Source organism: Balaenoptera physalus, assembly GCF_965194825.1.
Source record: "Balaenoptera physalus genome assembly, chromosome: 8".
Classification (NCBI taxonomy): Eukaryota; Metazoa; Chordata; class Mammalia; order Artiodactyla; family Balaenopteridae; genus Balaenoptera; species Balaenoptera physalus.
Window position 1 is genome coordinate 44323248 of NC_138887.1, and position 15739 is coordinate 44338986.

The 15739-nt window shown below is 36.0% G+C and overlaps 1 protein-coding gene and 1 long non-coding RNA gene across 2 annotated transcripts in view; one reads left to right on the top strand and one right to left on the bottom strand.

The window, feature by feature from the left end:
• Positions 1–14846, bottom strand: part of SEMA3A (semaphorin 3A) — a 252291-nt gene extending 237445 nt beyond the window's left edge. Inside the window, exon 1 of the mRNA XM_082472478.1 lies at positions 14654–14846. Within this exon, the coding sequence (XP_082328604.1) occupies positions 14654–14765 (112 nt within the window). The 5' untranslated portion in view covers positions 14766–14846. The remainder of the gene's footprint in view (positions 1–14653) is intronic.
• The window catches only part of LOC309665809, a 95999-nt gene continuing 94992 nt past the window's right edge, over positions 14733–15739 (top strand). Inside the window, exon 1 of the long non-coding RNA XR_014266723.1 lies at positions 14733–14852. This is a non-coding gene — a long non-coding RNA (uncharacterized lncRNA). The remainder of the gene's footprint in view (positions 14853–15739) is intronic.

Here is a 15739-nt window from a genome sequence, read left to right on the forward strand (position 1 = left end):
TGCCAGAGTCAATTCACTGCTTTCTTTGCTATGCTTACATTCCTCTTGTATTGGTGAAATTTTTGTTCCAGCAGCTAAATTCAAAAAGGCCACTAATTTTCAAAAGGCCAGCAAATAGGTACTTGAACTCTGTAAACACAGCATGACTCACTATTCAGTAATACTAAATAATGACAACACATATGATCAAATATATATAATTTTAATTGAATATGTGCTATCATTTTGTATACTCCAAGAATGTGAACTTTTATTCTTTAGTAAATGTGAAAAGGCAGTAAATCTGCTATTAGCTCTATAAAGAAAACTAATTTGTATGAAAAAGATGGTGTAATATGTACAATGGAGAATCTGTTCGGGAGACTATGACCCTTAGTGTATGCTGCTTGTGGTACAGTTCGATATTCTGGACTAAGACCTGTACTAAAGAAACCAATCGCTATAACATTGCTCATTTCACTCCCTTATATGGCATCTGCTTAGAATAGACTAAACAGATTCTTTCAGAATTAATGTGCAGATGTTTATATAGATGGGAACAGAAGTACTGTCATAGAGCAGACAGTTTTTTTCCAATTTGACAGCTAAAGAGCAAAGCCAATCAGATAAGTAGTAATCTCGTTTCTGATGAGACAGTAGGCACAACGGACACTGTGCCTTGCTAAGTGATTTCATGCGTGCCAGAAAGAAACTATTTGTTTGAGTCACTGGGTCTCATTTTGTTGTTATGCTAGAAATCTTTCTCAAGAATCTGTCTGGATTAGGGGGTTGAATGATAGAGAAAGGATGTCTGCTCTGTTAGAGTGAGCAGAGGCAACCTTAATTCTGCTCTGAATAAGCACCTTGGGAAGCAAAAGAAGGCTGAGACCCTACTGAACATGAAGAACATGCCGTGAAAGGAAGAAAACTCCATGGCTCCAGGTCAGCATGTGAGAGCCCAACAGGGAATCTGAGGCTTAGGAGTAGCTGCTCTGAGTACAGCTTCTAATTTTATCTAGTTAGAATCAAATGCAAAGGAGTGAATCTCTGCTTTCCACCCCAGGAGAAAAGAAAAAAATTCATCAAAAGAATGATGAACTCATATAATATGGTGATCGGGGGAAAAAAAAAAATGTCACCTTTGATATCTTGCTTTGCCTAAATAGTGACTTTGTGACAGAGTAAAATGCATGTATCATTCCTCATCAGAAGTTTTACATGTATAGTCTGCCATAAACTTAAGAATATTTGAAGGACTTAGTACATAATGTAGAATATTTTTAGGTAGAGCTATATCCTAAATGACACTCAATTGTTGGAATTTACAATTTTACATGAAATCATAAATATCTGCAGTTTTTCTTAAGTATAACTTGCATTTTTCTGGGCATGTGAAAATATATGCTCCATGTAGATAAGGTGAGCTACATGCCCATATATGAAGTCTCTGTACCCCAAGAAAACAAGGTCATTACGTGAAGCCTAACCTGAGCTATAAGTCTTGTTACAGAATCTTGCTTCTGCATCTCAGATGATGACTCAGTAATTCAGAACTGAAGCCCTACTTCCAGGATTCGGGATGCCTAAAGTGTTGCTTCACACATGCCACTCACTTATAAACTTAAAAAAATTTCATCATCTATTACTCTAATCTAAAGTTTAAATCCTGTAAACCCTGTTTCAAAGTTCCCTACCATTTATCAGTATTTGAACTGCTTCTGTAGCCTTAAATTATTTTTCTTCCCATCAAATATTTCACTACTTGATTTTACAAACCTTTAAACTGGGCTATGTTTTGATCTCAAATCCATTGTTTGTATGGTCTCACCTCTGCTCCTTAGCCCTCTCACCTGGAATGATTACCAGCCACCTCCTCACTTATTCCTTCAATCACTTCATTCAAGGAGTATTTAGTAAGGCTCTGTCATGCACAAGACTCTGTACTTGACTGAGAATATACGATAGATAAAGAGCAGGTGTGATCTTACAAAGTTGACAGTCTGTGCTTTCTCCCCTTCCGAATGCTAAGTTTCTTCAGGACAGGTGCCATATTATGTTTCCTACCTATGTTTCTCTGCCTCTTCAAAAGCCTTGCGAAAGGTGATACTCAAGTCGATGTCTGTTTGAGAGGACAGTGTCAGTACACAGTTGAGAGGGTGGGAGAGCATGCAGCAGCAAGGTCACAGCTGTGATGGGAAGGGAGTACTATATTGGGGCATGGTTGGGCTTAAGGTGAAGAGAGTTTCACCTTCCAGATACTATCAATTGTTGTATAGTACTCCTAGTTGCAGAAAATTTAAAACTCATTGTTCTCAAATTCTGCAGATCCTCCTTACACACAATCATTCACCAAATCCAATTTTTCTATACGTTCAATGTGTCTCATCTCCAGCCTTTCTTTCTCATTTTAATTATCATGATCCTTATTCCAGCATTAATTTCCTCACGGCTGAACCATGGCAGGCCCTCCAAATAGCTCCTCTGTGCCCTAGACTACTTTAAGGTTAATCATCCTTCTAGGTAAAACTAAGGAGTTTGGGCTTTAATCAGTAGGAACTTTTTAAAAAGGAAAGGTATAATTAGATTCGAATTTCAGAAAGAGTTGTAGGCAGTAATGACAGAAAGAAGAGATAATTATAGGCGGCTGCTGTCATAACAGGGCAAGTCATGATAAGAGCCTGACTTAACCTGGAGGAGACAAGAGGAAAGATTTGAGGGATGAGCTCAAGAGGGAGAATCCATAGAACACTGAGACTGGTTAGATATGGGGAGAGTCAGCAAGGGGAAGGCAAAGATGCTAGTGGTCTGAACAACTAGGACAAAATGACAGCAATCCCTGAAACTGGGAACAAAGAGGATAAACAAGTTTGTAGAGAGGACTGTGAGTATAGTTTTGAACAAACAAGTTGAGTTGGGGTTCCCTGTGACAGATCCAAGTGTAGATTTTCTGTGGCCTTTGCTATGTGGAAGGGGTACATGCAAAAGCCCCCAGCTTACTCAGCAACTGGTTCCCAGAACTTGTAGCATCTGGGGAAGTAATTTTCCCAAGCAGGGGCATGCGCAGACTGGGAAGAGCTCCCTGGGTAACCCTGGCTCATGCTCTCCAGTTGTCAGCTTTCTGCTGTGCTTCCCTTCCCAGTCATCAGTTGTGGGACACTTCTACATCTCAAGGGTCAAGAATACTGATCTGTTTGTCCTTTAATCAGCATATTTTATAGATGTAAAGTTGAGACATTTAGACTAAAGTATATGATCACCACACTCTCTGTTCTAGGCACGATGTCTAGCTTGAGGTGTATGTGTGTAGAAGAGAGCCCTTAGAGAAAATTTAAAGTGGCAAAGTTACCTAATTAAGAAATTGCCATTTAATTTCTGTAGATTAATCTGCTAAAAATGAAAGCTTCCTAGCCTCTTCCCAAGAGAGACAGAAAGGCTTTTAATTTTTGAGGCCTAGAAACTTTTTCTATACCCTTAGGGGAAAATTAACAGATTTTGTTTTCCAAATGATAGACTTCGAGGAGATCTCTTTGGATAGGATAAGAAGATATGGGTTGAAGACTTTGTACTTCCAGAGAAAAGGGGTAGAGGAGGGTGGCCAGGGTCAGTTAAAAAGATCATTTATTTCAAGTCTGGAAAGATGAAAGGCTACTGTACTAGCGGGACCTGCTCACACACTGCATTCTGGAGGTGGAAGGACCTGAGAGGACCTGCGTGCTTTTAGAGGAAAGACACTACATGACCTGGAGCCAAGATGCTGAGAAGTCTTAATGGAAGGGCTACTGAAAGAGGCAGTTTGGTAACTTCCCAGAGCGCTAGTGCCTAAGAGAGAGCAGAGAACTTGGCTCGGCAGCAGCACTGCACAGTAGAAGATGCTCTGGTAAGGTCAACCACTAAAGGACAGAAAATCATGGCCAGTCCTGAACCACTCAAGACCTGCCATCAAGCAAAGGGAGAGACAGTCTCCCATGACCTTTTGCCTCAGTCTGTGTTCTAGTGACTGGCATTCCATTTTCCATAATTCTCAAACATGATGTGACTTAGAAAAATAATGATTTGAATGTAACTTTTCTTGTATTTGTTATGGATACACACACATATGAACTACGTATAAACACACGGATTTGTGTAGCTCTTCATCTACATATAATTCTGCAAGTACAAGGGATTATTCTATTATGACCAAAATTCCAGACGCAACTTTTTGCAGTTTGTGTTGCAAAATACCACGAACCTACAACTTTGTCTAATATGTTATGAAATGTTCCAAGATTTTACTAGCCTGTTTGTTCTGAAACTAAGTTTCCTTCTTAAGTGAGCCAGAGGAACATCCTGAATGATAACAAAGTGCTAAGCAAATTAAAATATATGTAATATATGACTTTGCATTTAAAGACGTGGCACATAACAGGAATACACAGTTAAAGGGACATTTTAATACTTGATGATCATTATATAGATGATATGGGTGTCTTCATATTAAAAACAAATATGATTTATAAAATAGCAGTTGCTCTTTTCAAAACTTGTTGGTGGATTGGTTACAGAAATAATAGAGTAAAGCAGAAAAAAATAGGAATTAACTAGGAGAACAAGAAGAAACCTGCATTCTAAACCAGTATATTTTATAATTTCAAGGAACAATAGTCACAGTGTTTTCTATACTGGATAACAAAACTCAACTTTCCTCTTTTCTCCATTGGTTAGAAAGAAGCTTTTCTCATATACTTTATAGATAAATCTCAAAGGAGAGATGGAATAAGCCCAAATGACCACTGTGACCACTGTGGAAAAGTCTTTCAAGGATATGCCACTTGTCTGTCTTGCTCTCATTTTCAGTCAAACATAGACAAACACCTGTTAACTACATGACATTCCTAGCCTGACATACTGCAACTTTAAGTTCCCCTTGTTAAAGGACACACTTGTTTCCATATCACATTTGAATGCATAAAAAATATATATATAACTGTATTATTACATGCTTTATAAAATATATTGCTTTTGTAAAAAAATATCCCCCAGATATTTTTTGATAGTGGTAATTGTCACTTTTTTCTATTTCTGCCGTCTCACATACTTCTTGTCTTTCAAGGCCCACCTTCCTTATGCTTTATTTTACAAAATTCCCTGAAGTCTTTAGGTAGATGTGATACCACCTTCCTCAGAAGTCCCATTATATATTCACTTTATTTATCCAAGAATCTACTTATTTATGAAGAAATCTGTCACTTGCCTTACATGGTTTTATGTGTTTGTCTTACATATAAAATACAAGTAAGAAATGCTTATTATTTATCATAACTTATTTTTGTAAATAATTGAAGTTTGCATAGCTAATGAAAACCTAGGTTCATTTAAGCTAATTCTTAAAGGATGATTACAACAGAGCAGAGTCTATTCTCTTGAAGTTTCAAATTTGAAGGTAAAAATTAAAATTTCTGCACATATTATAAAGACTCACAAGTGCTTGTATAGTTTTGTGTTTTTTTTTTTTTAACATCTTTATTGAAGTATAATTGCCTTACAATGGTGTGTTAGCTTCTGCTTTATAGCAAAGTGAATCAGTTATACACATACAATATGTTCCCATATCTCTTCCCTCTTGCATCTCCCTCCCTCCCACCCTCCCCATCCCACCCCTCTAGGTGGTCACAAAGCACCAAGCTGATCTCCCTGTGCTATGTGGCTGCTTCCCATTAGCTATCTATTTTACATTTGGTAGTGTATATATGTCCATGACACTCTCTTACCCTGTCACATCTCACCCCACCCCCTCCCCATATCCTCAAGTCCATTCTCTAGTAGGTCTGTGTCTTTATTCCCATCTTGCCACTAGGTTCTTCTTGGCTTTTTTTTTTTTTTTTTTTCCTTAGATTCCGTATATATGTGTTAGCATACTGTATTTGTTTTTCTCTTTCTGACTTACTTCACTCTGTATGACTGACTCTAACTCCATCCACCTCATTACAAATACCTCCATTTCATTTCTTTTTATGGCTGAGTAATATTCCATTGTATATATGTGCCACATCTTCTTTATCCATTCATCTGTCGATGGACATTTAGGTTGCTTCCATGTCCTGGCTATTGTAAATAGAGCTGCAATGAACATTTTGGTACATGACTCTTTTTGAACTATGGTTTTCTCAGGGTATATGCCCAGTAGTGGGATTGCTGGGTCGTATGGTAGTGCTATTTGTAGTTTTTTAAGGAACCTCCATACTGTTCTCCATAGTGGCTGTATCAATTTACATTCCCACCAACAGTGCAGGAGTGTTCCCTTTCCTCCACACCCTCTCCAGCATTTATTGTTTCTAGATTTTTTGATGATGGCCATTCTGACCGGTGTGAAATGATATCTCATTGTAGTTTTGATTTGCATTTCTCTAATGAGCTTGTATAGTTTTGATTTGACCTCAGGCATAAAGAACTTTGTTTTGGCTTTCCCCAGATATATTCTGGAAGGGTTTGGACTAGGACTTAATCATTTTTAAACACCATGAATAACTATGATTTGTATGTAATAGCACTCTGGGTAGTTGTATTATTTCCTTTCCTACTGATACTTCTACCTTGTCACAAGACTAACATATATTTTATAAGACTGTAAAGTCAAGCATTGTACATTAATTTATATTCTAGATATCAATTATAGACCTATAAGTGGACTAAGGAAAGTAGCCTTCTGTTCTCTCTCACCTCTCGATTATATAAGATTGGGATCCTAAACAACAAACTCAACATATATTTTGCACATCACACTTCAGCAAAGATTCCTGTGGCTCTTTCTTATCACATCTACTCTCCTGGGCAGGTGGGGTTTGGGAGCAAGGGCTGAGGATGGAAGTAGGTGGTGGTCCCAGGCCATAGAACACAGAGCCAAAGTAAGACAGAGGCTTACTTGGAGATGAAAAGCAAGGGGCAATGAGTAACTGCTGCTCTTGATAAGTGGAATCAAGGGTAAGAAGAAGCAAGGAAGGCTCTGCAACACTAATCTTAGCAAGTTGTCAGAGAGCAAAGCCAGGATTCTCCCAAAAGTGTGGACAATGAAATCTAGTCAATTTAAACTTTTAAACAATTGCATTTTCAACTTTGCTTGGTAGGACTGGTTTATTCCACACAAAAATCCAGATACAGTAAGAGTGATGAGGAGACAGTATGGACTGGTTTATTCCACACAAAAATCCAGATACAGTAAGAGTGATGAGGAGACAGTATGTCTTTAGCCACTATTTGATTTTAGAATCGTCTCACTCACTTCCTTTTCTCGTTATGTGTACTGAGATACAATAATAAGGAAACTCAGGGTATTTGTTGAAAGGAATGAAATAATTTCTCTCCTAGAGTCTTCTAAGATGCATTTATTGTTATATATTCTCCATCTCCTACTTGCAGGCAAACAAAGGTGACCCAGACACTTTCTGATTCAGTGCTGGAATAGGCTTGGCTCAGAGGAGACTCTATTTGTGGAGATACCACTGCCCTTTGCATGCACCTAAATGCCTCCACTGATATCCTCCTACCTTAGCATTTAGAACTGACTTTACTTTCTCTACCACATTATAATGTACTATTCACTTATAATGAATTGATTTATTACAGATTTGCATTAATTTTATACTCACTTATAAACAGGTATACTTTGCGTTTAAAAACAAGGTGTATCCAATGAAGCACAAGTTCATTCAGTGAGTGACTGTGCTAGCCTTTGAGATTATACCAATGAAAAACCATACAAATCTGGCCTTGAGAACCTCACAATCCGACACAACAAAGATGATCCACATAAGTAGTTTTCCGAACGAAAGAGCTCATTGGACATTTCAATAGAACTAAGCTTCATTTAGTTTGCTGATGAAGACTCAAGTGGGTGATGTTATATTTTATCCGAAGACATGTTCATGATTGCAGCAACAAATTAAGTTACTGTAAAGTTTTGGTCAACATTGTTTCCCACGGCACATCTCTTCAAGCAAAGGAAACCTGGAAATGTAGTTTTAATGACTCATTCAAGAGATGACAAGACTCCCTGAATTCGTGGTCCCTTTCAGTTTTACTCTAAGCTCTAGTAGAAAATACTAAGACCAATTCATTCTTCATATTTATTCAACAGAATTTTATTTTTACTTATCTTTATCCCCTAATTCAAGTATAAATTGTATATCCTCTTATCCTGGGTTTGACAGAGTCCAGCTTTGTTACTGTCTGTAAATAGTGTGCAAATTCTCTATTTATACAGATGTTTATGTTTTGGCAATAGTAGGAGATAGTAACTGAAGACATTTAGACTTATTTGTGTCAGAAAGAATTTATTGGCTCTTTGGTATGTTTAATTATGATAATAATTTAAAACAACCTACAAATCTAAAGGAGTCATTCTTTTAAAAATATATCAAATGTAATTTTCTAAACATTATTTTACCTTCTCAACTAGCCACTCTCCAATTATAAACGATGGTGATAATGTGCCACAGGCAGGCTGCCTCGCTCCTGTTAAGTGCACTTTATGATTCAGGCTTAAAATAATTATATATGTATTATTTATACATATCCACAGGACACTGTCCTTCTATCACTCTGATTGTTTGGTACTACTACTTCACTCATTATTTTGTTTACATTTTACAGACCAATTTCACATGTAAATTCTCATTTAAGTTAAATTACATTATTTATTTATTTAATTTTAGTTACAACAATCTACTTTTTGAGGCTCAGAACGTACCAATAAATGCAAAGAGCACATCAAATTCTGTAGCAAATTCCGTTTTAACTAATGCTTCTGTTTTGTGCTTGTTAACGTATCCTGACTCTCATGCCAGTTTTTCCAAGCTTGGCCTCCACACACTACTCTGTGTGTATTTATCCTAGCAGCCTTCCCATTTCCAAACTAATGAAAGAACTGTCTCAAATTGCTAGTGCCACCTATTAGCGGAAGAATAGAACTGCAAATCATGGTAGGTCCTTTAAACAGCACCTTAGAAGTCATGAAGGGTAAAATCCATCCCAAGATTCACACTGGTTCTAACTTATGTTTACAACTGCTGGTCTTTTTAAAATCAGCTTTCACTGCATGAACTAAACTTAGATACTGTCATGAGTTTTGGAGATTTTACTTACAGCTTTGCATTAATGGATCATTTTATCATAGGTTTTTATTTTCATGAAGGTTTGATAAGTGCAATGTCTTCATCAATTAATATGTAACTCTCTATGCTATAATATCATGACTTTGTAAATGAATGTTATAGATAATGATCAATTAAAAATCTATTTCAGTACTGGAAGATTTTTAAAAACTCAAGTATAAATTCTATTTAAAATAGTCCTGACTTTAGATTTTACAGTTCTCCAAAATGATGTAAAGGTGTGTGTGATATTTTGATCTTGGGAACTGTGATACGTAGGTATATCACTGAAGTTTAAATGAGAGAAACTGGGCTAAGAAGTTAAACCACACACTTCCTTACAGCTGACTTTAAGTTCTTGATAACTTTATAAGTTACTTAAATCTCACATCTCAAATACAATTATATATTCACACTAAACAGAAATAGATTATGCTCTGCAACCAACACTTTAACTTTTATTTTGTTACTAGGAGCATATGCAATCATACTGATGGATTCCAATTAAATTTATTCCTGAAAAATCCTTTAGTAGCATTAATTCTTCAATATAGAATTTAAATATAATAGACTGAAAATCACAACATATTTTAAAATCATGTTTGATTGATGTATGATAATGAAAAAAAGAAAACAAAGAAAAATTAGTTATCACAGACCTATACCTCTATTTAGTTGCCTAAATATTTAGGCATTTCATTTCACTGACAATAGTGGAGTCTAGGAAATAATTTATATGAAGAGAAATAACAACCTAAAAAAGTTACAATTGGAAAATTCATCCCTTCAGTATTCAGGTTTCCTTAAGCTATTAAAGACTGTACATCATTATCAAAAGTTGGTGGGTTATCTTACATGGGGTGGTTTTGTGGTCTCAGTCATTTTCTTACTTGCTAAAGTCTGCACTGATAAGTTATTATTTCAAAGGCCAATCTGGTTGGCAGCTCCAAACAGAGAAGCCTCAAACTGGAGACTTTCACTAGCTCTCATTTGATCTGACCAGCACTGGATTGCAAGACGTGATACTGTGCATTTCGTTGTATTTTGTTTTTTATTATTTTGCCTGGATATACTTGTCGAGTAGATAAATAAAAAGTTCTAGTTTTCAGCGTGCTCAAATCGAAGACTTCAGAATCAAAATATGATTTTTAAAGTTAACAGAATTGGGGAAGAAAAGGTCATGCTAAATAAGAATCAGCAAATAAGAGATCTGATGCCATATGTGCAGTGACTATTGGAGAAAAGGTATTGCAAAGAATTTATAATGTCTTTGCTCTGTGAAAATATACATGTTATTACCCTACTTTTCAAAGACACATTCCATTTTAGCTATGAGGAGATTTCCAGTATAAGACAAATTCCATTTTATATTATTATTTGAATACTTGAGATATTCATGAAGACTTTTCATGAGACTCAAAAGATCACGCCTGGGGCTTCCCTGGTGGCGCAGTGGTTAAGAATCTGCCTGCCAATGCAGGGAACACGCGTTCGAGCCCTGGTCCGGGAAGATTCCACATGCCCCGGAGCACTAAGCCCGTGCGCCACAACTACTGAGACTGCTCTCTAGAGCCCGCAAGCCACAACTACTAAGCCTGCATGCCACAACTACTGAAGCCCACGTGCCTAGAGCCCATGCTCTGCAACAAGAGAAGCCACCGCGATGAGAAGCCCGCACACCACAACAAAGAGTAGTCCCCACTCGCTGCAACTAGAGAAAGCCCGCGTGCAGCAGTGAAGACCCAATGCAGCCAAAGATAAAAAAATAAATATTAAAAAAAAAGATCATGTCTGCTATAATATACATATGTAATTTAACATATGACTATCTTTAAAACCAATAACAATTTTATTTGTAAAGTATTTTATTATAATTTACCACCTGTAGATTGCCAAGATTGCTTTTATTAACTCTAAAGTATTAACATAAATTTTGTCCTTCATGTATATTCACGTATTCATACATGTGTACACATATATGTATGAATATGTAAATATATGTTTGTGCTTTTGGCAGACTAATGAAAATCCCAGAAAAGTCAACAAGTTTAATTAGTAAGTCATTATTCATACAAATTAAATTTTGAAGTGGTCATAATATGTTGAATAATGGCAAATAAAAAAGGTTTTGCAAATTTTAATTCATAATTTTTAATTAAACATTATCATCTATCAGAAAGATATGCCTGAGAATTTTGATTTAACTAATAATCTCATTCTTACAATAATTAAACAATTTGACTCTGGAAAAAAAACAAAACAAAAAAACCTTTACAAAGTGTGAAAAGAAAGCCTCTGAAATGTCTACCATTTATTTAACGGCTATTTACTAAGCCCTCCCTATGAAGGTAAAGTTAAAGGCACTGATTTAATCTTTGGATTCACATGATCACCATCACATTCAGACTTGCATGTGTCTTTGATTTCTACTAAAACTGAAGCACACAATGTCCTGGAAAAGCTCATTACATTGAGTGATGGAACGTTTGTCATTTGTTTAAAACCCCAGACCTAATTTATTTCCTTGTGATTTCCATAGGTTTTTCTGAAGTCTTCATTTTACCACACATTCCAAAAGGAAGATTTTATGGTAATCTGGTATTTCACGAGAAAAGTGCAATTTGACTAGTTTTGTAGGGCAAATAAACAGTTATGCATCAATTTTAAAAAGAAGCATTATAACATTTAGCTATATTACATGAATTTAAGGAAGGGAAAAGTATCTCTGAGTGAACGTTTCTAGAGGATAATTTGTATGTGACTGCTGAGATTTACAGAGTTCTCACATTTGCTTCCCCCGCAAGGATTCTAAATCAGATTGGTTCAGAGGAAAAGCCAGCCTACCCCATTTTTCTAATATTATCACTTCTCCAGATGGTCCTGAAAACATCTATTCAACTCCTGTTCCTAGAAAGTAAAGAGGTACCGTATTAGATATGTATGTATATCCACTACAAAGGCTGCCTTCTTGTTCTTACTTCTTTTTCTTTCTCATTTAACGTATCAAATCTCTTTTATCTCCTACCAGGCAAAATGACAAGTAGAAAGTAAGCACAGTGATTGCCTGAAACTTCGTCTTGGCAACCTGAGCAATGAGAGGGTTAATGGTGGATCTTTGAAAACAAGTGACCATGGGAAATTAGGGTTGGCAGGGATTTAACTCTTCATGAATCATGCTGGAATATTTTTAAGGGCGAAGCAGTGGATGTTTTAACTGTGTTTGACATCTAATTAAGGAGGAAAAAGAAGTAGCTAAAAAAAAAAATCTCTATCACAGCTTAAAAACAAAGTACTGACAATTGGCTACCAGGCAGTTGCTTTGGCAAAACAAGTGTACATGTAGAGACAAAAAGGTAATGACAGACCAATAAAATGACAGAAGAAAAATTGCTTGGGCCATCCCTATTATTCTTTTTGCTGTTGTTCATTTCACAGTTTGTTTTACCAAATTGCCAAGCTCTAGGTATATCAATAGAATTGTTATGTAGCTGTAGGGCAGTTTTTGGTTTAAAGGAAAGCAGAATAATTCTAATGGATACCATTGCTAAAAAGAGCTCATAAAGACAGTTTCAAATATATACATCTTGTCAATATATACAACTCACTTCATTAGACAAGTTTAAAGCATTTGTATATAACAAAGGGCTATTCTAATTAAATGCTGTCTTTTAATATGTAGAAAGAACTGGTGCCTCTTCTATTAATGGAGAGTAATCCATTACCATGGAAATAAAATTCTTGCAAAATAAATAAGTATAATTCTCAATTCCTATTGATTTTGCAATTTATTTAGCACCTAGTCAAGTATCTCCAAATATAGTAGATTTTTTAAATGCATGTCATGTTTCAAACTTACTCCAAAATTATAGCATATTCACATCTTCAGGAAGTAAACTCGTATGTAAAACTTACTCATGAGGAATATAAACTTGAAGAAAGTGGACGATTAACCTAAGAATCATTGGATGAAATACTCTCAAAGAGTAAAAATAGAAAACAAAAACTGATGAAAACACAGATACCATAATATCATATACTAGGAAAATAATTTAAAGACAGTTACTATATAAAGACATAACTGGGATTTAATTAAATATTTAATGGATGCCATGTGATTATTTTTAAAAACCTTATATAATGAGTACAGTTGCAATTCTGCTTGCTAATGTTTAAAATTCATTCTCATTTTAATAACCAAAAAATTATACCAAAAATAAATATATTTTCCAATTCAATGTATTTTATCTAAGTATTAAATACAAACAAACACATTTAGTAGGTGTTTAATTTTCTAATCCAAAGTGTGAAAAATTACATCTGTCTTTCCTATTTTGTGGTTCTCATTCACACTAGAGTACTCAGAAAGAGATGTTCCCCATCATGTGAAAATTAAAGAATATCTTTTCTGGCATAAGAGCAATGTATAGTAGACAGACATCTCTACAGATAGATGCAATAATTTTCTTTCACATCATAGGCTAAAAACGAAATATAATTGAAGCTTCTTATTGCCCCACCCCCAAGTGTAGAAATTTGAGAATCATAAGAAAGCAACACCCTAGGGAGTAAAACTACTTGAGTTAAAACAGTTTACTCTTCAACTCCATTTTAATAATACCTCAGTTATATAAATATTCTCTTCCATTAAAAGTTATATATATATCATGTTGGAATCCATATTAGCATGATATTATACATCTATCTATAAAATCTATCTAAACAAATATAGAACAAATATTTTCTTTAAAATCCTCATTAAAAAACAAGCATACACACTAAGATGTAACCAGACCGATCATGTGATAAGGCTTTTTTTTTCTTCTTAAATTTATACTTTTTTTGAAAAGAAGTTCACACAGCTAGCTTTACAACTAGAAAGTAGTATCTCTTCAGTTCTCACTGAAGTACATATAGAGTCAAATAACATTACATTTCAAAGGCTTTAGCTTTGCACCAATTAGTCAAATACACAGTCTTTTGTACAATCATAACACACTGTGGAAAAACTAGTCTGTTCTCTCCAGTTTATATTCTCTTGGCAAACCATGATCTACTGCTTATGTTAAGCATCTGATTGTCAGATTTGAACAAACTGAATATTCATGATGACAATTAACCATTTACTGTCTAAAACTAAGAAAATACAATTTATCATAATAATTATTATAGGTGAGGCACTCACATCTACAAAGAGACCATTGTTGCAATAGTGGTTTTTAAAAATATTTTAATAGGAGTAGAGTTAGAAAAATTATCAGGATATATGATCACATATATAGATCAGCATTTACCAGGCATTCAGCTTTTCTCTGCAAATGTGATTAAATGCTCTTTGTTTGCATTTAAATTGTCATATATCCAACAGAAGCCATGCTTTTATAAAAAAGTGTTTCAGTCATCTCCAAGAGACACACACGATCACAAAGGTTTCCCAGGTTAAACTAAAGGTTTTACGGATTAGGTTGGGAGGGAGTTCAAGGAATGAAAAGGCAGGGGGCAGGGGGGCATTAGAAAGCTAGCCAAATAAAAGGAAAAGAAAAACTTACCTTTGTAGGATAATTTCAGCCTTGGCACATTGTTCTTCCCATTTTGATAGTTCGCTCTTGCTGTAAGTAATAATCCCCAGAAAAGACAGACAATCCTAGCGAACCAGCCCATGCTGCAGACGCTGTGGGTCCTATGCTGCTTCAGCCTCGGGTCCTGTATTGTGCGGCCACAGAAGTTCAAACAATCTGGAAACTGGAGGTAACAGGTGATTTAGGTCAGTTTCATTCATAAATGCAGACAATCAAGACCTCCAGGCAATACTAACACCTCTTCTTCTGTAACAGTCACTGAAGCCCAGAAACTTCAAACCCTCCAAAAAAAAAAAAAAAAAAAAAATCAAGCCAGGCACCGGATAATGAGGCACAACTGTTGTGTGGAAAGAAAAAAAAAATCAACAAGGGCTGCAGCAGTGGTGCTTAAGAAGCAGTTCCTTTTATCTAGACTCTTCTGATAGCTGGCGGACTCTAATCCTGCTCCCTGCTTCATTCGGCTCCGGGGAAGCAGAATGAAAGGGGAACAGAGAGAGAGAGAGAGAGAGAGAGCGCGAGAGAGCGAGAGAGGAGAGGGAGAGAGAGAGAGAGAGAGAGAGAGAGAGAGAGGAACCGTGAGCAGCGCGGACTTTTCCTGTATACATGTAGGGAGAGATGACACAAGATCCCACAGACAGGTTTTCCCAACACTCACTAGACTGGCTGACAATGGGAGAACAGGCGAGCTCAACCCACTCCCCTTCCCTCCTGTCACACAACACATGCAAAAAACATCTCGTAGAGATTAGAGCCGGGAGCAGAACACTCCAGCGTGCCTGTGAAAGGCATGTAGCTATAAATTTACTTCCCAAGGCAAGCGTTGTTTTATAGCCATTTTTAGGTGTAATTTTGATGAAAAAAATCTGAATTCTGCTACCTACATAATTTACAACTCATGCTCATTATATAATTCTGCTTGAACTTGTGTGTTGTATGTTATACGTACGTTTATGCCTATATACGTATATGGATATGCATATATATGTCTGTCCTTTTCATCAATATAACTTTAACCACTGGAGGTTTTAAAGCCTTGTTAGCAATCATTCCCTCCTC